The sequence below is a fragment of the Anser anser genome (genome assembly GCF_964211835.1).
Source record: "Anser anser genome assembly, chromosome: 3".
NCBI classification, from domain to species: domain Eukaryota; kingdom Metazoa; phylum Chordata; class Aves; order Anseriformes; family Anatidae; genus Anser; species Anser anser.
Window position 1 is genome coordinate 109753152 of NC_139722.1, and position 23307 is coordinate 109776458.

Consider the following 23307-nt stretch of genomic DNA (forward strand, 5'->3'; position numbering starts at 1 on the left):
ACATAATTATGAAAAGTTTATCAAATTATTCAACAGTTCTGAAAATGTTTAGAATAAAGTCTGCTTTTAAGAATTAACAGACTAAAAAGCTGAAATCATTATGGTAAAATTATCTCAGGGACCAGCTGTAGCATCTAAACACTACTTAAACTGAAATTCTCCCAGAACAGATTTTTTCACAATATACTTCTGAAAGTACTGTACATGTCCAATAACGGACTAGGTGCATATTTTAGGAAAGTCACTTACTTTTCAAACCACAAAGTGAGGTTAGTTGTATGCCTTATCATTTTGAGAAGGTTAGGGGAATTAATTTCTTTATCTTCCTTTGTCCACACACTTCCAACTAGTTCAGATGGCTGCACAGCTCTAAAAAAAAGTAGATGCATGTATCAAAAAATGTAATCACAAGCGTGAAAGAATATACCATTTTTCCAAAGCCTCTTCATTTCCAGGGAATTTGAAATTAATATTTGGAACTGAATTCTTAAGGTATCAATTCTATGATCTTAGGCTCACCACATGACTCAAGTGACTTATATTTCCATGCTTCTTTTCTAGCGTGTAAATATTTCTTAATTTATATGACTATTAACCACCTCTGTTCATCTAAATGAAGAATGAAGTCCACATCTCATTCACCATAATAAAATGTGAGCTTCCAGCATCTTAACAAGCTCTCACAGACATCTGGTGAGATCTGACATGGTCCATAATTTGCTTCACAAACTAGGATACGAAGGAAACCGATTTAATTCACGTTCATGCTTCTCAAAGGCTGATTTACTCAGAAAGCATAAGGAGAAACCTGCAGCACAATGCAATTAAAAGTATGCATCAGTCACAGGTACTGCACGTTCGCTTGGGGATGACAAAACAAATACTAGTTTTTAGATTTTTTGTCTGAAAAAGTAACAATTAATATACAGCATCGGTAAAGTCCCTTGACCTACCGTGGGGCTTCACAGCAGGGGCCCGCAGAAACAATTTCATGCTGGAGGATATTTTGGTTTGTGTCATGTGTTTTTCAATGGAGGAAAGTTACCTGTAAAAATCTGACTCAAGTAAAGTGAGCTGGCGAGCAATTTCTATTGGATGCAAAGTGAGCAAGTCAAAAGTCTCTGTGTGTCCTGGTTTGCTTATGTGCCATTCGATCGCTGGAGGTGGGCTTTCAAAAGTAATGTTGTGACTTGGCCCAATGGCTTGCGCCTGCTTTTTCCGGTTGATTATCTTGGTGATTGATTCAACCCATTTCTTCATCGCTTTGCCTGGCACAAAGAGAGAAAATTACTATTTAGTCTTAATACCTTTCCCAGAGGTTTGTATAATTGGGAAATTTTTGATTCAATACCCATCCCCATGCCACCAATACAATTAAGCAACCGTATATTCATTAGAAGTGCATACATGGTGTTCCCAAACAACTCTCAAAGCATTCAGACATGTTACGAAGAAACCCTCAACAGCCAATGCTGAGCATGTCAGGTTTGCCCAAGCACAATTCAGAACATCTAAATTTGGCTCCTGCTCTGAATCAGGTGGCATTTTTCTCTTTTCTGACTTTACAATGAGTTTATGGAAACAGTGTATGGAAACTAACTTTCTTTTGTCCAAAGTGCATTTCTGTGAACAACCTGAACTTTTTACTTTGGGCAAGAGTACATGCTTACCTCAGAAGGCATAGAAGGGAAGAATAACGAACAGGGAGAAGCTTCTCCCTCAACTGTATTTATCATCAAAGCTGAGAATAAAACCCAAAGGACAAATGCCTGTTTAGCTCTACACCATAAGGATTTCATACGTGAAATGGCAAGTCCACTGAAAATTTACCAGTAATCCACATTAAACTAGCTGCCTCATTCTCTACCTCTTCTAAATTGCTAAATAAGCATGAAATACTTCTCTACTGTAATATTTTCCTACAAACTACTCCTGTAGCAGTCCCAGTTGTTCTTGTAAGGCAATGTGAAAGACCTGTACAATCACCATTGGAAGGTGACCTACAGGCCTGATATGCACTGTGAAATACCCAGAAAACCCTTGCTTTAACAAACCAGTGGTTTCCACCAAACTTTTACAAAAATCACACCTGTGTATTGTTTAAGAGGACAATCAAAGCAATTATTCTGTCCTGAGCATCACTCAATTCTCATAATTTGTCATTGATTTCAGTCACCTTATAGCACAGAACTTATCAAATAAAGATATAAACAAAGTGTTCTTTCTTCTGAACAAAGGCCAGACATTGTAGAATTTAACAGCATTTAAGTATTTAATAAACTGCCAGCCCTGTTTTTTTTATCCATTCACTGTAGGGCAAAGTTATCCCATTCCATACCTTGGAAAAGGGATGCTTTATAAAGACCAGCACTTAAGAAAACGTAAGTACCTCTTACTGTTCCAATGAATTCCTCCAAACGTTGCAAAAGATCAGCATCTCTTTCAAAGTCATAGAAGTGGTGTTCTACCCAGTGTCGACATACATTTAATACTCTGCAGAAGAAAAAGATCAGTAAGTATTCCACAACATGGTCTGTCTTCATATCTAGCATTTCAAGGCTTTTAGTTCACAGGAATATCAGAATAGCAGAACAAACAGGATTATTCTACTGTCTGCATTTCATCAGCTATAAGCATTTTTTTCTTTACATTCAAAGAAGCCATAGTAATGTTACTTTCATTAAAATAACATTTAAAACGTTCTCTATATACATCTTTGTGGCAAGCTTACAGTGTACAAGTTTGCACAAACACGGATTCCATAAAAGCCATGAGCACAAGAAACTGATTTGCAGACTAATAGCCTAAAACTCAGCAGAAGCCTTTCCCAAGGCCTTTCATGCCATGAGTTCAAATTCCCACCAGATTTTCAAGCAGCAGAGTCAAAATGTCTGACTGCTCCCCTATGCTGTCTATCAAAGCACCTACAAGAAAGGCTCCTGGCTATCCAAAAGAGCCCCTGCATCCAAAGGCTGGTTACTTTAAAAACTTAAAAGGAAGTCAGGTTGGCTCACATTGCTGCAGTACTCACCGTAGCTGCACAGGCTGTATGTACTCTTTCCGAAATCTTTTTAACTCAGCACTAAGGGGCTGGTCTCCATTCTCCATTGCAATACGATCAGCTTCTGTTGGCTCAGGCTCTGGAATTTCAAACCTAGCACAGAATTTGGGGATAAGTACCAGTCACCTATTAAACTAATCTTGCTCAAATGAGTACGTGTTGATTAAAGATAGCTCAAAATTCAGATGGTTTCTACATGTCAGGATCTTATGTTTTGCTAAACACAGGAAGATTCTAAAATCAATATTAATATGGATTTCCAAGACAGAACTGTGGGGCACTGGAAGTTACTGAAGACACCTAAACAATCCTTAAACTTCTGGATATAACTCGTGCATTTTAATTGTACTGTTTGTCATCCTTGATTTTGATAACTTTTTCAAGTGTTTGGAGTAAAACAAAGCCAACCGGAAAACAAGAATCCTACAAATTCTACTCCATGTAAAAATTTAAACAAAATATTGCACTTCATATGAACAATATTTTAACAGTGGCATACCTTTCTATTAGTAGACTCAGCAACTCTTGAGGTTTACAGAAGGATCTATATGTTGTGAGAAAAGTCCGAACAAAGTTGGGATCTAAGACAAAGAATAATGCCTGTGTCAGCAATTATCTACTGTTTTATACTCTAAAATAAGTTAATTGTATCCTTCAAAATGAAAGATGCTAGAGTATCAAATGCAGAAAGAAGATGGTGTAAAATGAAACTGCTTTGGTAACAATTCACAACCTCCTAAAATAGCAATAAAAAGCAGAATTTAAAAGCAATTTTAATTCTGTTTGACAAATCATAAAAATTACTTTCCCTTCAATTATTAAAAGATTGGATTCTCTTCCAACAGCTTTGAAAATAACAAATCATTTTATTTATGAGCCATCTAGTAAACAATTGTTTTTGACAAAGATCAAGACAAGTAACTCAGAAAACAAAACAAGTAACTTTGTATTAGATAGAAATGGCATAGCTCTCTCTTCTAGGGGAGAATGTTTTCCCAAAACAGGTACAACTTATGACCAGCTGTGGTTAAGGTAGGCTAGGTATTTTTTCAGTTAGCCTACAGTCATACTGAGTTTATTTTACTTCCAGAAAATAAATAGATTTCATATTAACTGATTAAGTACATATCAGTATCTTCAAAATATTCAAATCAGCTTTAGAAACAAGTATTCAAAACAAAAAGCAATGCACTTCATTACAAAAGCAAAAACATTTGTTTTCAAGTATGAGGAAATGCAGTGACAGCATGCTGGCACTAGACAGAGCTGACTAGAAACCAAGTTAGCATTGCTATCACTAAACAAAAACTAATGAGCAGGTTGCAATGGCTTTACATATTAAATGCACATATATTTTTCAAAAAAAGGTAATTTTTCTAATACAGAGTGGCTGAACAGCATATAGCACTTGAAACAGGAGTTCTTATAGGCTGTAATGCAGGAAAAAAACCAGCATTATTTGACCCAAAACTATCAAACATCAATTACACAATTGGATTTGTTTCCTGGGCTTTTAAGACCTTTATAAAAATCCTCAAACTACTTACCAGCATCTCGTCCATATGAATGAACATCCTACCTTTTTTGAAATCCCACTAAGTTCTTCGTTTAGTTTACTGTAATCTGCCGCACAGATTAACCGTGTATTGTGCCACACAGCATTTCCTTGCATTTCTGTTGTATGCTAATTCCCATTTCCTAAACAATACATCGGCTAGTATGCTTTATCATCTCAATTTCCTTCATTACTGTTTTTCTTATCATGATACCTCTCACCTCTCCTTGAAACCGTATAGTCTAAAAAGCCTTCTCAAAGGCAAGTCTCCAAATCCTTTTGCACAAAGAATGTGATCCCTGTCCCCATCGTCCTCATCATGCAAATATATGATTTTTTGTGTCCTAAAAAGCAAGAATTTAACTAAACGCAATAGCTCATGTTTTCACAGCTTGCATTCTGTAGTAGGCAGCAACTGCCCTGAACAGTATTTGTCTGCATGAAAGAGAAGCAAGGCTCCATAGCAATTAACGTTTTCAGATCGCTGCAAGCTCTGAGTCATAGCTATTGTTATTTACAGGTAGACTCAGTGTCTAAATCTACAATACATATTGAATTTCAAATGAAGTAAATCAGAAAATGAAATCTAACTCTGTTATCTTACTAGCAAAATCTGCAACTCAAAATAGCGTACAATATATGAGCAAGTGTTAAAAAAAATACAGACAACACACTGGTTAGTCAGGATGTCTGCTCATGTGATAATTCTCTCTTCAATACAGCCAATTTGAAAGCTAAAAAAGAACAATAACTTGTTCTACAAGGATTTATAAATAATCACCCTTGAATTCCTTAAGAAAGGAAACGGACACTATGATGACGCACAAGCACTCTTAACATATCAAAGCCTTAAAAATAGAAGAGCACTGCCCTATAGATAAAAAAAAAATTGCCATGACTTTCAAATCTTGGTACCACCTAGCCGAGCTGCTCTTAAGCAAGCATCAGGAGGAGGAGATGATAACCACAGAAACCCATTAAAACAAGTAAAAGCCACCAGAATATGGAAGTGGGGTCAGAATCTGAATTTTTAATTAAAGGGCAGCATCTCTTGGGTAAAAACACAAGGCAAGTTGCTTTAGGAGACCTCTCCCAGCTCTGCTGCTCCACCAGAGGAGGGTTTTGACAGCCCGCTGCACCTCCTGGCCAGGCAGCCCCCAGGGTTGCCTCCCTGCCCTACCTCCGGTGGTGGCTGGAGGGCGCATACCCTGCCACTAACTCCACTTTTTCAGCTGTTTCCACCAAACTGGCACAACCTTTGCAACCGTATCTATTATTACTCCTTACAGTATTTGACTTGGAAGAGAAGACTCCCAACTACAGCAAACAACTGCCTTGACATTGTCAGATGCTGGGCTACCATATCTGCATTTGAGGAAAGACACATTAAATAAGTAACAGCTTGCTGTTCTGGCATATGTATATAAAGTCAATACAATTCTTTCATGATAATCACACGCATAATCCTTTGTGGGACAATAAAAAAATCCACAGCTTATAGCTGTTTAGCTAGATGCCACAGGGACACTCATGTTCCTACACCTGAAAGCAAAAAAGAAGCCCTGCACTCGGCTGATGCACGCACAGAACAGCTAAAGGGTTACTGTGGAAAGCTGTTGCCCTACTCACTGCATCTCATAAAATGCAACAAAACACTGAATGATTTACATAGCAAATGGACCTCGTTTCCTGTACAACAGAGCCTTTTTGGCTGAGTCACTAAATCTATTCCTTTGTTTCCCTGGAAAAGACAGCAAAGAATGGTTAGAATGACTACATTCGTCCCCACAGAGAACCAACTGCAAACCAGAAGCTATGTAATGAAAGATAAGAGCTTAGAGAAATGACACACAACCGAGCAATTCAGCATTGGATCCACGCATGTTGCGCTCACATCTCTAAGGTTACAGAGATGGGCTAAATACATCACAAGACAACCCATTTCTCTCTTTCGTTCCCCTATTTTTTTGGGGGGGTTGGGGGGACAGATCCAAGTGCTTCAGGCTATTTTGCAGTACCCATATTCTCGGCTGAGCCAAAGAGTGGTTTGCTCAACATTGCACAACTCTAACAGAAGGCTTCGAGCAACAACCTACTTCAGGTTTTATTGAACTGTGGCTGTTGAGAGCAGGGATTTAAATGACTGCGGAACCGAAAGTGCATCTAACCAATGGATTTGGATACAACAAAAGTCCCTCTGCATAGGGAAGACGATTTCCCAGTGGTAAGCAAGCCAGTCAAAGCGAAGCAAGTGTGTCACTAAAGCAGTACTGGTTCTGCTAATTCTCTGCCAAATACAATTTTAGCTCAAAACAGAACAACAACAACAAAAAAAGCCACTCTTCCTTTCTCTAACACTGAATTGTTTTACTCTAACTTCCAAAACCATAAAATTATGTCATAAATCACGCCTGTAAAATTTGAAGCCAACAGCTAAAAGTTTATAAAAACACAAGAAAATGAAGACAGGCACAAAAATTCTCTGGTAAAATCTACCAGCAAGACACTGCATTTGTGTTTCTAATAAGTGATAGGAAAGCTAAACTGAATGAAGTATGGAGAAGAGCAACAAAAGTAATGGGGTAAACAGATTTATTTGGAAGCACTTTAAAAATAAAAGTACTAAACTATATTGATTATATTCTGTTTACTCCTGGCTTCTTCCAAACAAACATTCCTACTCTACGCTGGAGTCCAGTTCCATCAAGATAGAGCTGCAGAAGAACAATTTCTTGGAGTAAGGAGTGAAAAGACAGACAAAAATCTGCAGCTGAATATGAGAAGTACTTATACCAAGATGCATAAAGTTTAGAATAAGTGCCCATACAGGTAGAATCAAAGAAAACAAACAAACCCAAGCCTATGCTTTTCATCACAGCTTATAAAAATCCTGGAAAATTATCAAGAAAAACTCCACGCAGAGATTGGACTGGATGAGCCATCCTATTTCACAGAAATGCCATTCACCACACATACATTAACATATCTTCACAAAAATAAACGTATCTTCACAAAACAAACAAAAACGTGAAGTCAAAAGTTCTTCAATCAAATCCCCACTGAACTTCTGATTAAGGTGAAAATTATGCAAGTGCCTGCTTCTAGCAAGCTGTTATTTGATCTATTCATTTGACATCAGCATGGACACAGGTAATAGTTTATAAAGTGCAACTCTTAACTGAAGAAACCGGGCCCACAATTCTTGTCTGCAGTGCTAGTGCCCCTTCATGTGCCACCCAGCCGTGGAAGTCTCGAGGGAAGACAATTCTTGTAGCCTGGGCCATACAGGAAGAAGTATCGGCTGGAGCTCAATTCCTGCTGGACCCTGACCCCTCCCCCCCATCCCTCACATGAGAATAACCTTATGCACATGCCTATCCCACTGCGTCCAGCCAAACAGGATTTGTATTTTTAACTGCTACAGCAGTGCAAATTTCAAATTCCGAACCTTAACTCAAAATGCATTTCACAATTCGTGCACTGCAAAGCACATTCACTTTCTACATACTGTATATATTTTGCTGTGCATCAGCTCTCATCATCATCAGAGTCATCAGCTGCTCTGGTTATCGAAATAAAGTGCCTCACCTGCATACATGTGGTAAGTCAGCCTCTCGATAAGCTTGACGACGGTTCCTGCCTTGATGATCGGGATTCCGGATTTGGGCTGCATGTTTTCTTCAAACACAATGTTCTCTTCAGAGTCAGGTTCTGCAAACCTATAGAGCTCAGGATTTGGAAATCTCATCTGCTCTTCTTTTTCTTCCTGCAACATCGTTACATCCAACATCCTTTCCAGCGTGCTTCTATATTGCAAAGATATCAATGCTGCCATCCAGTTGTTTTTCTCTTCAGCTGATTTAGCAGCAAAAATAACACTGTTCTCATCTTTTAAGATGATTTCAAAAGCATGTCTGTACTCATTAGTGTCGTCTTTGTCGTTGATTTGTACCTTTCGCATGAAGAACTTCTCTTTTAGACGATATTCTGCATTGCTAGCACCAGGAAGTCTTGGCTGGCCGTGATTTGACTTACAGCAAATCATCAAGCCATCAAATAGAAATATGTGTCTCTCGTGCTTTGCTCCTACGCGCGTGAGTGTTCCTTCCATGATGAACTCGTTACAGCATTGGCCGATGTCCTTACCCTCCCAACCATCAATATTTTTCTGGATTTCATTCATTTTCTTAATTGCTAGCTGTTTCCCCTTCATCTGCTGAGTATAGAATCGGCATGCAGATTCACTTCAGCGTGGGATGGGAAAAAGGCAGCCTATTAGTATACGATGACTTAAAAATCACAATCACCACTAGCAACAAAAACACAAGATAATCTCTCTGAGTGGTGAGAACTCCGCTGAGAATACAGTTTAAGCAGTGAGTATCAGGTTCTTCTCCTGAAAGCACTATTACAAGGCTTGACTAATGTTTTTCATAAGTGCACCAACTGACAAAGTTCCCACTTAGCTTCTATGCAACAAATGTTTTACCTAAACACAGGCAACCAGAAGTAGGCAGGCTGTTAGTGCTTCTTAGCCTAGTACATCACTCATTCTCATAGCTGACAAACAATTTTAGAAAGCATTAATTGAAAGAAGCACATTCAGAGAAAATAAGCTGTTAAAATGCATGCATGTCCAAGACTAAATACAACATTTAGCAGTAGAAATCTTATTGGGCAAAGAAAATACTAAAACAACCTTAAGATCAAAAGTACAGTTTTAACATGCTTAAATAACTGGTTAAGAAAACAACCATTAGCATTAAATCAAATGACAAATGATATAATCCAAGATTTCACTCTAACATTGCTACTGAATGTTATCTACGTATCTATTTCTGTTATCCAGCTATAACTTTAACTAGCCGTTGCACATAAAGCTCTTCAAATTGCTTTAAGCAGTTTCAAATTCAAGAACATTTCCTTCTAATCACACAAATGCACTTCTAAGATATTTTTAGAGTATTTTTAATCTGAGCGTAAGTAACTTGCAAATGCTGTAGCTTTCTACTTACCAGTGAATTTTCAGAACGTTTCAACTACCAGTAAGCAAGGACACACAGAAATTCGAACGGTTTTAAAACAATAACAAATTATCTTGGCTTTGATGTCACTTCCTCTGAAAAAGCAGGCTTGTCACAAACTATTTTGTTCATTGTTTACGAAAAGAGGAAACTGGGAGCCCTGGATTTATAGCAAAGCACTAAGAGCAGAAAGCAGGAAAAATGGAAACATGTTTACCTAAGCCTTCGTTTTGCAAGACTTTTGGAGCATATCCGTTCCATACTGCTTTGAAGATTCAGTAGAGCTGTTATTGCTTGCTTTAAGCATTCTTTATCTTCTTCATCCTCACTCTTTTCTTCTAGTTGCTGTGAACATTGAAAGTCACATACAGTAAGTATTACAAGCATTTTGGTACGTGCAAATCCAGAAGTTTGACCTAAGAAGAACAAATCCAACAACTTGCTGATTTGGCATGCTCATATTTGTTATATAAATTAAGAAAATAATCAGGTGCATTAGCGACACAGGCAAGAGACACAATTCTCTGCTAAACTCATTCTCAGTTAAGATGAGAGCAGCAGCCATCGGTCCCCCATGTACAGATGAACTCAGGCACACACATTTACCTAAAAGCTACTTTGATTCACCTTGCATCTCCAAAAAAGAACCCATTAAATGTGTTACCTCCTAGGAGGAGTTAGAGAGGAAGGAGATTCACATATGTACCATTCTACAGCATGAGATCAAATGTTATGTTTGTGACATGTAGGTGACAAGCTTTTGGAACATGAGAGCCGGACGAACAACTTCAGTAAAACATCCCATTTAAAAATATAATATTACAAGGACTCTCACCTCACTAGCAATTAACAGCCAAATCAGTAACTCAGGCAGGAAAGGACCTTACATCAGGCTGCCCAGGGCCAAATTTGAGTTTTGAATTGCTCTCACAATAGAGAGGCCACAACCTCTGTGGAAAACCTGTTCCAACATCTGAGCGCCCTCACGGTGATTTCTTTTCCCCTAATAGCTCCTCGGGATTTCCCTTGAAGCCTCCATCTCCCCAACCCCATCACATGGTGGAAAACAGCAGGAAGGTTCACCCCCTCCTGACTCTCCTTTCCTCCAGATTTAATAAGCCCACTCCCCCCGTTTCTCCTTCTCCTCCACCACACACTCCACTCCATCCTCCCAAGCATCTCAACAGCCTTCCAGTGGCACCGCTTCAGTATACCGGTGTCAACAATAAAGCCCAAACTGGCCGCTGGGGAACTGGGGCTACCAAATCCCTCAACCACGCTGGCTCCCCGCTTGCTAGCACAGCACAGGATGGACTTGGGGCCTTAGCTGCTGGGGGAGGATTTTGCTGGCTCACGTTCAGCTTGACCACCAGGACTGTGAATTTTCACGCGGAAAGAAAAAGGAGAGAAGGTAAAGAACAGTAACCTGAAGGATGGTAGGGAGAACTAAGTGTTCCTCCATGGCTATTCAGAAAATAAAGTGACATCTAACTACAGCCAACTTGTAAAACCAGCATACATTAAGTCCCGATCTGAGTACACAGCTGTAGTAACACATTTACTTCCAACTTTCTTAAAGGACAAAGCAACACAACTGTAAACTAAAACTGCAGTAAAAGGATTAATGTTAATATTTTGTGCCTACCAACTGGCTGTGACAGGTGACTTCTACAAAACAACCTATGCTTTTATCCAAAAATCATTACATTTTCATCTTAAACCTTGTAGCCTAAAGCACAGAAGTGTTTCACCTGATACTCAGTGAAAAAAATGGTGCCCACAGCTATGGCTTAGCCATAAAACTGAGGTATCTCATATCAATCCTGTAAATAATTGATAAGCATTTCAGACTATTACACCAAAAACTGGTTCCACACAACTGAAAGATTTATTTTGACAGAAGAGGTAAAAGTGAAGTGACGTGCTGGCACGAACTAGAATAACAGACACCCTTGCAATGAGTACAGTCGCGTGGTTTGCTTCCAGTATGAAATGGGAGCATTGTTTTCCAAAATCCAACTGAATACAACACATTCACAACTGACATACAAATGAGTCAGATAACAGCATTATTTTTTTTCCCTGACCAGAGCTCAACATTCAGTGCAAAAGCTGTCAGTGCCAGACACTGCTTTATTTGTGTTTTTAGCCATCATAACCACACCTTTCGTTCTAGGCAGCTTTAGCTCGCTTAGCACAATCTGTCATACTGGAGCTAAACATTAGCCACAAGTGCCTAATCATGCAACGAGCACTGAAATAGGGCTGACAGCGACCAACACAGGCTTAACTTCCAGAAAGGTCCAAGGAATACATCCCTCCGTGAATGAACAGTCTACCCTTGTCATAGTCTCTCTGGATTCAACGCACATACGTATCGCCTTCCCTTTATTTCAGTTGTACTGATCATCTGCTTTTAGAGATGAATCCATACAAATAAGGCAGGTGCAGCACTGCTGGCAGAAATCCCAAAAGACAGCCAAGACCAAGGTGTAACACCCTCACAGCCTCCAAGCTTTTGTACTGTTCCTGCACTAGAGTTCAAAGGAGGCCCTTTGTTTTGAGCACTGCCTCTTCGTCTGTTTGCACCAGAAGGAGGTTGGCTGAATTTCCTACCATCTTCTGGCTACTGACCCTTCAAAACCAGACAGGATTGTTTTAACCCAGCCTGCTTAAAACAAGCTTTATTAGATCCTACCGTATTTTGCCACTCGCTTGCAAGAGAATCACAGGAGATAAGCCAAGGAGCAAAAGGAATGCTAAGTACAATACAAGTTTAACAAAAATCAAACTTAAATGCAACAAAAGCCATAAAATCATTTTGTTATTTTAAAACTGTCTGTTCAACCTAAATGTTCCAGTCTAACAGAGAAGTCTAGCATAAAGAAGAACAAACTTCCCATATCCCAAAAAGTGAAGAACATTTTTGAAGTCTGGAAAATATAATAAAACAAACTTGCAAAGGTAGGCTAATGTGTGTAAGGGGAAAGCTAAACCAATCTGGATAATAAAAATCCACTAAGCATATAAGGATTTCATAGAAGGATTTTCTCAATAGCACAAAGGTGCAGTGGGTAGGGTTCAGGTTGGATATGAGGAAAAGGTTCTTCACCCAGAGGGTGGTCAGGCACTGGGACAGGCTCCCCAGGGTAGTAGTCACAGCACTGAGACTGCCAGAGCTGAAGAAGCGTTTGGACAACGCTCTCAGGCATAGTGTCTGTTTTTAGGGTGGTCTTGTGTGGATCCAGGAGTTGGACCCACTGATCCATTCAGGTCCCTTCCAACTAGGGATATTCTATTTTTCTAGTGCCTTACACCAGAGTACCTGGAAAAACAACTGCTTGTACATTCTCTTCAGGAACGTGCAGACTAATGCTCATTGCTGTAAACCATGCTACTCCTGTGTTAAATTTACGAAAATGCTTTTAAAGTAATCTCTCTCCAGTTGCAAAAAGATTTTTGCATCAGACAAATCCATGTCCAAAAGCAAACTACGTTTGTATACAGAGGTGGAGAGAAAGAGAGAAAGCAGTTGTATAATTTAGACAACATTTCTGCATCTGGATGCAATGGAAGCAACACACATTTCCAACCATATACACAAACTAAATCTAAAATCAATGGCTGTAATTATACTCCAGGTTTAATATTCAGAAAGCAGTATGTGGAAGTATGTATCACATGTAGACCAACACAAATTGCAAATCATATGGTGCGCTGAAGACCTTTCTTTAGAACACAAATAGAATTTGAATTTTTTATTTTCTAGCCTGATATAATTACCATAAACTGCTATCAAAAACAAAGAGTCTTAGTCAAAACTGAGCTTAAATCGTAGCAATGTATTTCATCTTACACTGCCCCCAGACAGTTTGGAAGAGGAGGCTATGGAAAGTGAAATGGCAACACTGGAAACGCATCCAAGGTTCTCTGCGAATCCCACTGGTTCTTCTGTAGATGTGCAGTGCCCTCTAATGAATGAATCAGGTAGATGCTAAGCAGCGTACTTTCTTTATTTAAATGTCTCCTATGAAGGATACCGTATAATTACAGGAAGGAGATGCAGATTTCTGATTATCAGTAGTATTAAAAATACAATAATGACTGTAATAATCTTACAAGTTATCAACTTATAATAATAATAATTTTAATCAGTAATGTAATATGCGCAGTATCCCAGCCACCCCAGGTTACTTGAAGAAAACAAACTTGGAAAATAGACCGCCAAAGGGAAATTTCTAACAAAAACAAGCACTCTAAGTTCTAGGCTGCAAACACTGAAAAGATATCAAGAAGGGGAAGATGGGGTATTTTCTTCTACCTGCTGCATAACGCATGGATTAAGTAATATTTGTAAAGCCAAGTAACAGGAAGTTCCAAAGAGATACAAAAGAAATCCTCCTTATACACTGCAAGTTTACTCCACAGTAGTCCTTTCTCTTAGCCTGTGAGGGACACGTCTATCTAGAAAGACAATGAAGACAAAAATATTTACACATATGATGAGAACATGCAAATATAGCAATACTAGAAAGTGTCATGAGGGATATAAAACCTTGTACCTCTGGGCTTACTTCAAGATATAGACTGCTGTCTCCCTAGAAGATTAATCTAAACCTAACCACTGAAATTTATGAACTGCAGGTTCCCTGATTCATCTGAGAAGAGAGGCCTGCCATAGATGACAGCATACAGGAGGCAGGGAAATCATAAATGAACTTGCTTAAGACCACTTGATTTTAGGTGCTAACAAGTTGTTGTCCCCCAAAACATCAAGCCAGGAAGCTGAATGCCTAAGAGGTCCCACATCACAAGAAAAAGCTGCATATAGCATTTTTCAGAACAACTAGCCCAAGCTAGTGTTGTTTCAGAGAAACGTCTTCAAAAATGGTTAGGCATTTTCTTCAGATATCCTGAAGCCCACAGGGAGGCAACAAAACACTGTGATAGCTGGCAAAGGAAGCCCGATCTGTAGTATGACCTAGCTATCTTCTCTGTAGGGAAATGCTACATAAATAAACAACTCTCAACATTCGTGAGAACTTGAAGCGCACTGACATTAGTTACTCCAGCTTTTGTTCTTATGCCTCAACACTTTCTTCAACGTGTTTCTGAGAAAGAGGGACCTCCTGAAATGGGCTCTTTTATAACCAAGAGTAAAAAAACAAACAGCGTTTCTCTTCTTACAAATGCAAGCTGATAGAGTTGCTGGCATTCTGCTAAGAAAAAACAATGCTGGAAGCCAGTTTTCTTAATAGAACGGAGTTCCTGAGAGCACTGACTTCTGGCAATTCCTCCAGATAATAAAAACTCAACCCAAAGCAGTAGTATTCTGGGATAAACGTGCTCTCATATCTAGAAACTTCTGTAATTTTTAGAAAGCATTGAGAAATCATCTACAAAATCAAGTGGGGAAAACTGTAGGGAACACTATATTTCTGGAAAATCACAACAGGCTACAAGGCACTTCACATTTGAATCTTAAAGGAAACACAGCATGCCATATTCTTGGACATACATCCCCAGTTTTAATGCACTGGAATTTCAGAAGTAATTTTATTTTCATAGAAACTCAGACAATCTTGAGCACAGTGTAATAAAGATATACATACATGTAACTTTTTTTTATATTTACATTACAGGAAGAGTGGAACAGAAGTTAACATATTACCAAAGCAACAGCAAAACCTTCTCCTCTCAAAATTAACTACAAATTCTCAGTTTAATTTTGAAAGGTAAATTACATTAAATTATGTAATTTTAGATAAACATGTCAAACATTAAACCCGAGATACTACATAATTAGTTACAAAGAACTCCAACATTCTCTTGGAGGTCCATTTTCAAAGAGAGAAAAGAGGAAAAAGACCTCATCTTTTATTTCACATTAAGTTTAAACTCTCATAATGAAAAAATGAGGTCAGCCCACTGTGAAGCACACTGTATGAGTAAGGCATGAAAACATGAAAATAAGCATTGTTTCAACTTTCAGTACAAGCTTCGCAATTCGTGCACAGCTTGAGTATGTGACTTTAAATAGATCTGAAGGGTACACGGCAGGTTTAACTGTCAAACTTCACTTGAGTTCAAAAAAGTAAGACAATTTAAAGTTAAGTTAGTTAAAGAAAGGTGTGACAGTAAGTGATTGCTACTTTGGTTACTTAACACGGATGCTTTTATTGGCACGACTCAGGGGAGTGTGTGCAGTAACTGAAATAAAACTGCTTCAGGAATACATTACATTACTCTGAAGTGTTCTTTTTCAAATTAGGATGGCTACTGAGCAGAAGTCAGAAATGTATACAACACAGAAGCCTGTCAGATGATGTTTCACCAGTTCAACACTTCAAAACTCCCAAAGCAGATTTCATGTGCCAGTCTGCCACCACTATTCCCATGAATGGGTATGGCCTGTCAAGAGACCATATTTCAGGTTATATCTGCTTAAATGTGACTACAGTCTGCTAGATGCTTCAGTAGAGGTCTGCTCAGCTGGAAATAATATACTTCGCTCTCAGGTTGCTGTGTTTTTTGTTTTGTTTATAAGTGGCCAAAGAAGGCATTTGTGTACGTGAACAATTTTTATTATTGAGCTTACGTGATCAACATCTACTTCAAAAAGGAACAGTAAAAAAAGGTCTTGTTTTCAAGTAAGTTTCTTCATGTTCTTGTAAAACCAATTTCTAAATATGCAGACTTTTTATAGGCTACTAGCTGCCATATATACATTTTATATGCCCAGATTTCATTGCTTGGGAAATGGCTACCTTATTTACAGAAGACTTTGACTTCTGAGAGTATGGAAAACCCATGCGCTCTGCATTCTTCAAAATGATTTTGTTTTGCCCTTTTTTTTTTTTTTAACATATGTAGACATCTCTTCCATGGCAGATTCATTACCTTTCTGCAACAAACGTACAAGTTCACACAGATCCTTCCAGAGCCTTCATGCTCTGAAAATCTCTTCTTTCCTGCTGTCACTTTGGTTTGTCTCATCATTATCAGAAGACCTGCACAATACATTAGAAATTTAAAATGCATAATTAAGTTGATAACACATAATTAGATTTGTATTTGAAATATCATAAAATATTTACCTATGAGATTCCAAACTTGTAATTGAGGTCTTCCACTTTCTTCCAAAATTTTTCATCAAAGTAAAGACAGCTCAATTTGAAAATATCTTCCCTTTCTCTTTCACAATTCCAAAGTAGACTGAAATCTACTTTCACTGCTTCAGCACAATTCAAGTCTGATCTTTGCCAGCTAAGTTTGCAAGGCCGTGAGCTCAAGTGGATGGCACCTCTATGTTTGGATAGAAGCACATTAATTTTTTGAATGATACATCAGATGAAATCACAGTTTCAGAGATCATTCTGGGAAGCAACTCTGTTGATTTTAAGAGAGGATTGCGAAAAAACAGCCAAGGAAGTGAGGAACAAGCAAAATTCCATCTGTAGACTTCATCTACAGAAAGACTTAGGAAAACTTTCTGTAGACTTACTTAGTTTACAGAAACAACAAATGTAGCTTGTTGCATTATTTCTATTCATTATTTTTTACATCTTTCCATGGAAAAGGAAAAAAGGACAGGGAAATAGACTACTACTGCTGTTAAGACTGCACAGCAACACAAGTTTCTCAGGGACTGTACCATGATTGCCACAGTCACAAAAAACTAACGCCAACCTAAAGGCCTTGAAAGTCTCAGCTAGAATAAGCTTCTTCATGTACAATCCTGTATGGATTTCTTGTGTCAAAGATTAAATTTAGAAGGAAAAAAAAAATAAAAGTTTGTCCAAGTTCCTGCAACACCCATCTAGTCTCACAGAAGTTTGTCCTTGGGTGTTCAGCATATACTGCTGCCAAGTAAGGTAAAGAGCGATCTACCATCATTAGCAGCAGCCATCGAGAACGAGGAACTGACCACCAGCTCCAGAGAGCAGTCTGCCCAGCACAGCTCTCCTAATTCCTAAAGCACCAGGGAGGTTTTGCCCTGCGGGTATGCCTGGGAAATTGATAGGAAAGCCGGCCATTGGAACTTTAAAGTTAAATGCATAAGTGAAGTGAAAAGACTCGATTTGGTTAGTGCTTCATTTGATTCCTCAAAGACGGCATCTCGGTAAGAACGGCCTGGCACAGTGCCACCCTACCCTCTGCTTCAAGGGATCAAAGTACAACATTTGTTGGTCTGGCAGCAGAACGACAACAACAGAGCACAAGTGACACTGAGTTGCAGAGTAAGCAGAGCAACAGGAGGTATTTTTACTTCTAACTTTTGTAAGATTTTACCCAGCTTCTGCCATACAGCAATTTTAGTGGGATAATGGGTTTAAAAAAAAAAAAAGAAAAATACTCTCCAAGGTAATTCCTTCTCATCAGAAAACTTCATCAAAAAAGAAGTCTGCTTTTCAAAAGACCTGATGTATCTTATGCAAAAAGAGAAAAAGAACTGTACAACAGTACAAGCAGCCCCACCACAGCTCCATTATACATGGCATAAGTCACTGACAAATGAAGTGATATGTGCATGCATGCATCTCAGGTATGGAGATATATAGACAATCCATCAACAAGTACCACAGCAAAAAAAGAAAGTTTCTTTACTGAAAAAGTTACCCAGAGTATATTTACCTCAGAGACCCCAATTAATTAGATTAACAGTAATGAAGTTCGTGGGATAAATATGCACACATGTGATAAAGTCTTATTTTTCCCTTACCATCTTCCCTTTGGCTGTCACACATACACACACCTATGTTAGAGTTTAAACCTGCCAACATTATAAAGAGAAAAGCAAGAGAAATGTCATCAAAGCAACCACACAGGCAAGCAAAAACTACAGAACCTCACGTAGCTGCCTTTATCACTTCCCACTTGTACCGCAGGAAGAAGTTCTGGACCTTTACAGCACTGCAGCTGTAATTTAAACCTTCGTAGCTTCACCATATGAAGGAGTTGCTCAATTTTTTACACCTATCGTCACATTTTAGGAAGCTTCTTCTTAGACTTGAGACCACTTTTGACACCACCCCTTTTTTTTTTCCACAAAAAACACTCAAATACACTATGCAGTCCCTATTGTGCACTAGCTGCAGTTCTGTCAAGCTACACGTTCTCCAACTAGGCCTCTAGCTAGGCCTCCAACAGGCCTTCATCTCTTGCAGAGACATAATTCCACATTCTCTCTAATGAAGGTAAAATTCATATTCTTCTGCCGTTACAAACACATGTAAAACAGTAATACTTCTGTTTTTACTATTATTTCAAGACAATATTGTACATACAAGCTGCTGTGCTCGGAAAGACGTGTGCCAGACTACAAAGTGATTTGGGAGAACAAAATCGTATGCTGACAATAAGTAAATGCTTTATTAAAATAATTCATAGTTAGTCTGAATCTGTATTTTTGTTCTTAATATTCATTTAAGGAGGCTTTAAGAATAGATTAAAGCAAGAGAAGCTGTTAATTACAGTGCCTGCACTAAATACAAGCAACACGAACAGCATTTCAAGACGATCTATAACTGCAGACACTGTAAAAACTCTGCAGGCTGCCAAAGTTCAACTATTAAGACTCAGCGATTCTCCACCCTGGGCTGGGTTACACCAGTTACAGATGGGATCACAAACCAACTGCATTACATGTGTTATGCTCTGGATCATGAGCCTGGATGAAACACAGCTAAGAATCAAAGTGAACTCAGAGCCCCAAAATACATTGGGCTGTACTGCCCAACATACCACACGAAAGCTTTACAGGATCAATCTGAAGAAACTCTAGTCCTAAACTAGTAGTGTTTCACCATCCTGTGTGTTCTCCAGCAACATGCAACACATTTAGTATCATCAGGTTACGACAAGGGTGGTTTCTTATATTGGAAGACCTTGCCAAATCAGATTTTGATTTTTTAAGTTACATTAACGTAGTATTTCCACTCAAGCAGAATTGCCGGTCAGTAGAGATTGAAAAGTCATTTATCTAAGAAAAAAAATGAAAAAATCAAATAAAACCCACTACCTGCTATCGTGAAACATGAGCATCCTGAGAATTTAAGCTCATTATAGCTAGAATTCCAAGTTAAAAAATATTTGCCAAGAGACAAGAAATTTCCATTCATAAGTCATGGTAGCCAAGTCTGCACTTGATTAAATGCCTTTTTAGTTCTATTTTCCAGAAAGTATTTTATCCAAAGTTTATATATGCTTTGAGACACTCCTACTTAAAAAGGTAATTTTAAAGTAATCTTCTATTTACCCAAAGAAAGCAGAGAAGAGTATCACATGCACACAAATTTACACCATCTAAAACAGAACCTGATTCAATTTAAAATTCCTGTAAGCATCTTCAACTCATGGTTGTGAATATTGCACTATTTGTGCCACCCTACGTTCCAGTTATGAGTTCACACTTAGCAGCTTCAATAGTAGATTTGCAGCTATTAGGAATGGGCTTTTCTATTTTATACATTCAGTTTCTTACATAAAAATTTGGGGACTTTTAGGCTGCTTGAAGGAAAACACAGCCCTTAGTCATACACTAATTCTCCAACAAAGTTACAGCAAGGAACTTAAGCTAAAAATAGAATACGTATTTGTGTTCCTGGTGCCCTGCCAGACTTCAGGAGGGCTTTAGTTTCTAAATATGATAACCATCAGTGGATAGAAATTTAATTTTTTGTAGTCTGCATAGTTAGAAGGTAACTTTGAGATGCATTTTAAACAGATAACTTCAAAGCACGTGAGATTAGACAGCATGCTCAGAGAAAAATGTTAAGCCCATTATCCTTCAGAATACCTCATATTCAAGAGAAATAATTTTTTTCCCCACTACATACAATACTCTGCCAACATCATCTCCTCATGTTGAGAGATCCTTTTTTGTAGCATTTAGCTTGATTATTCATAGATATGCTTACCAACACCAAATCAGATCTCTTACCACATAAAAGAATTCAATACGACTTTGCATCAAGGAAACATAGGGATTATACAACAAAAGAATTCCACTAATACCCTTCTGTAGCAATTTAGTCAGGCCATCTTTAAGTACAACCAAGCTGGAATCTGTCTGAAGATTCCAGATGTACAAAAGAAAATTGCAGCAGAAATCATTTGAGGAAGGTATTCATATGCTGTGTACACATGCTCTAATTGACAGATGAAACTAATGCCATGAAAGCTACCATCTCTTTTCATGCATTTATTATCAACCATTGCCGATCATGTGTATCTGTGTATCACATCTGGCAGACCACAACAAAGAAAACCTGGAAAGTTACTATAAACGGAACCAAATCCGACTCAGCAATATTAGATTTACACAGGGCAAAGGAGAAGGAAGGCAGGAATTTTACCTACAGCACAAGTTAGGAGTTGCAAAAAGACCGATAACCTTCTGGAGCTAGGCTTAGCTTAGACTCCAGTTTACCCTACAAATGAAGAAACATAAGCAGCTCCATCCTTCCATAAGCACATACGACCTGTCTCCTCCGCTGTAATTACCAATGGCAAGAGGCAACACAGGATACTTGCATTTCAGACATTAATCTATGCCATGCCTATTAAGTAAGACAATAACCATGTTTACGTGGAAGTACGCATGCAAAGCCATAAGGTACTGCATTTTGAGACTGTATGATAGAAGCATGAGCAGAGGAAACTGATCTGTATAGATACATCATACAACCCTTCCAACATACAGTCAGAAAATGTTTAATATGTTAAAGATGCCTGAAAAGTTGGACAAACAGATCAAGCATAAGTTCCAAAATTTTAAAAAAGCATGTTATATGAGATGAGCTACATGCCAAAACTGTACTTTGAGATCTAAATCAGTAAAAATTGTGTTAAAACTGTAGAGACGGCCTCAAGGATGACCTAGCTACTTAGTTATCCCAAGAAAACCAAATAAACATTCAAGAACAAAAACAGGTTTCTTCAAAAGAACAGATGGTGTTCTTTTCGTATTCCTTAAGAATGTCCATTATGTCAAAACTGAGATTCTAGTTGAAAGTTTTACTCAAAGTTCTTCTTAAAGATTAATATTCAATGCTAATTGATAAATCCTCCCAAAAAAAACCTTCTGTAGCTATTACCTATACACATGTATGCTATGCAGACTTTACTGTTAGCCCAGTGACGCAAGGTCTCATTACAAGCTCAAGAAGTCTACACACAAGCCTTCCCCTTGAAGGAAGGTAATCACCTGTACACCCATCACAGGATGGGCACTGGGAAGAGAACATGGGAAGTTTCATGGAAATAAAGTGAAGTCTGAACAAAATCTTACTGTCGTTTTAAATCTACAATGCAACATCTTGAGAAAGCCCTGAACACTTTCTGTAATGGTTGTTTGCCATCATTCCTTACCACTGTTCAAACCATTGTTCCAAGAATATTAATACCTAGATAGATCTCTCTTCCTTTCTGAATTAATAGTAACTTGATTATTCAACAGAAAAAGCATTAGAAAAGCATTAGCAGCTGTAAAACAGTTATAGTGTGCACCGGAGCATATGACCTGCTTTTCATTATATCAGTTTTATTATTCAAATTCTAGCAGGTTTTACACCTAAGTACACAAAGCTTTGGTATCCAACATGCAACATAGCAAAAAAAAAAAAAAAAACAAACACAGATTGACACAACGTTCTTACTTTTAGCAGTTCAAAATAATGAAGACAGTGGTAAACAGGGGCAAGGAGCAGCCGGGGTAGAACATACTGAACAGCTTCTTTAAAGCCTTCACCTATTGACTAGAAACGAAATAAGTTTCAGTCTTAAAACAAGCGTATTGAAGCAACCATATAATGTAATGAAAATAAATAATAATAATAATGCTTACTAAAAAGAAAGTTACCTGTAAATAAAATGCTGCTCCTGGCTTTGATAATTGGCTTAGAAAATGATCATGAAAACCAGGTCGCAAAATATCTTGTGCATATGATTCATATGGATCAAATGCTAGTTCCTATGAAGAAATACAGAATGATTTTTACAAAACTGATCTCAAGTGCTACACAGGAAGGAACCCTTAACCTGCTAGCTATGGTTTTCCTAGTATAACTAAGTATGAACTTAGACGTCACTACAGCAAGGGCACAGTGCTACTGCCTGAGAATCTCCAAGCCCTGTTGAACAGTGGTGCTCCCTAACCAAGCAGCTGGACCATCACATGGGGTTGTTACATCCCAGGTGCAGAACTTGATGTTTTATTTAACTCCATGAAGTTCCTGTAGGTCCATTCTCCAGCATGTGCAGGTCCCTCATGAAGAAGCACTGCCTCCCAGTGTCTCCCCCTATTTTGGCATCATCTACCAACTTGACGAGGCAGACCTTCTCCCACTTCATTAACAGGTATTAAGCAGTATCAGCCCTACTATCGAACCTTGAGGAATGCCACTAACCATTGGTCACCAAGTGAACTTTGTACTGCTGATCACAGCCCTTCAAGCTTGGCAGTCCAGCCAATTTCCCACCCACTTTATAGTTCAACTAGCTAGTCTACATCTCACCAAGCCAATTATAAGGATATTACAGGAGCCTGTGCTGAAGGCCTTGCTTAATTCCAGATAAGTGATAGTCACTGCTCCTCCCTTGATCAATGGAACCAGCCATCTTCTCTCAGAAGGTGGTCAGGCTGCTCAGGTACAGTTTGCCCTTTG

General features: G+C 38.4%; 1 protein-coding gene across 5 annotated transcripts in view; it reads right to left on the reverse strand.

Annotated features, from left to right (window-relative positions):
* The window catches only part of SOS1 (SOS Ras/Rac guanine nucleotide exchange factor 1), a 59876-nt gene that overhangs the window by 18206 nt on the left and 18363 nt on the right, over window positions 1–23307 (reverse strand). For all 5 annotated transcript variants that reach the window (XR_014582575.1, XM_083831689.1, XM_083831687.1 and 2 more), the window contains 9 exons: window positions 22503–22613; window positions 22300–22398; window positions 9858–9985; window positions 8205–8860; window positions 3561–3642; window positions 3032–3154; window positions 2390–2493; window positions 1046–1268; window positions 250–369 (listed from right to left, as the gene is read on the reverse strand). Coding sequence is in view for 4 of the 5 variants with exons in the window: in XM_083831689.1 (XP_083687815.1) it covers window positions 250–369; window positions 1046–1268; window positions 2390–2493; window positions 3032–3154; window positions 3561–3642; window positions 8205–8860; window positions 9858–9985; window positions 22300–22398; window positions 22503–22613 (1646 nt within the window). In the remaining variant the exon portion in view is untranslated. The remainder of the gene's footprint in view (window positions 1–249; window positions 370–1045; window positions 1269–2389; window positions 2494–3031; window positions 3155–3560; window positions 3643–8204; window positions 8861–9857; window positions 9986–22299; window positions 22399–22502; window positions 22614–23307) is intronic.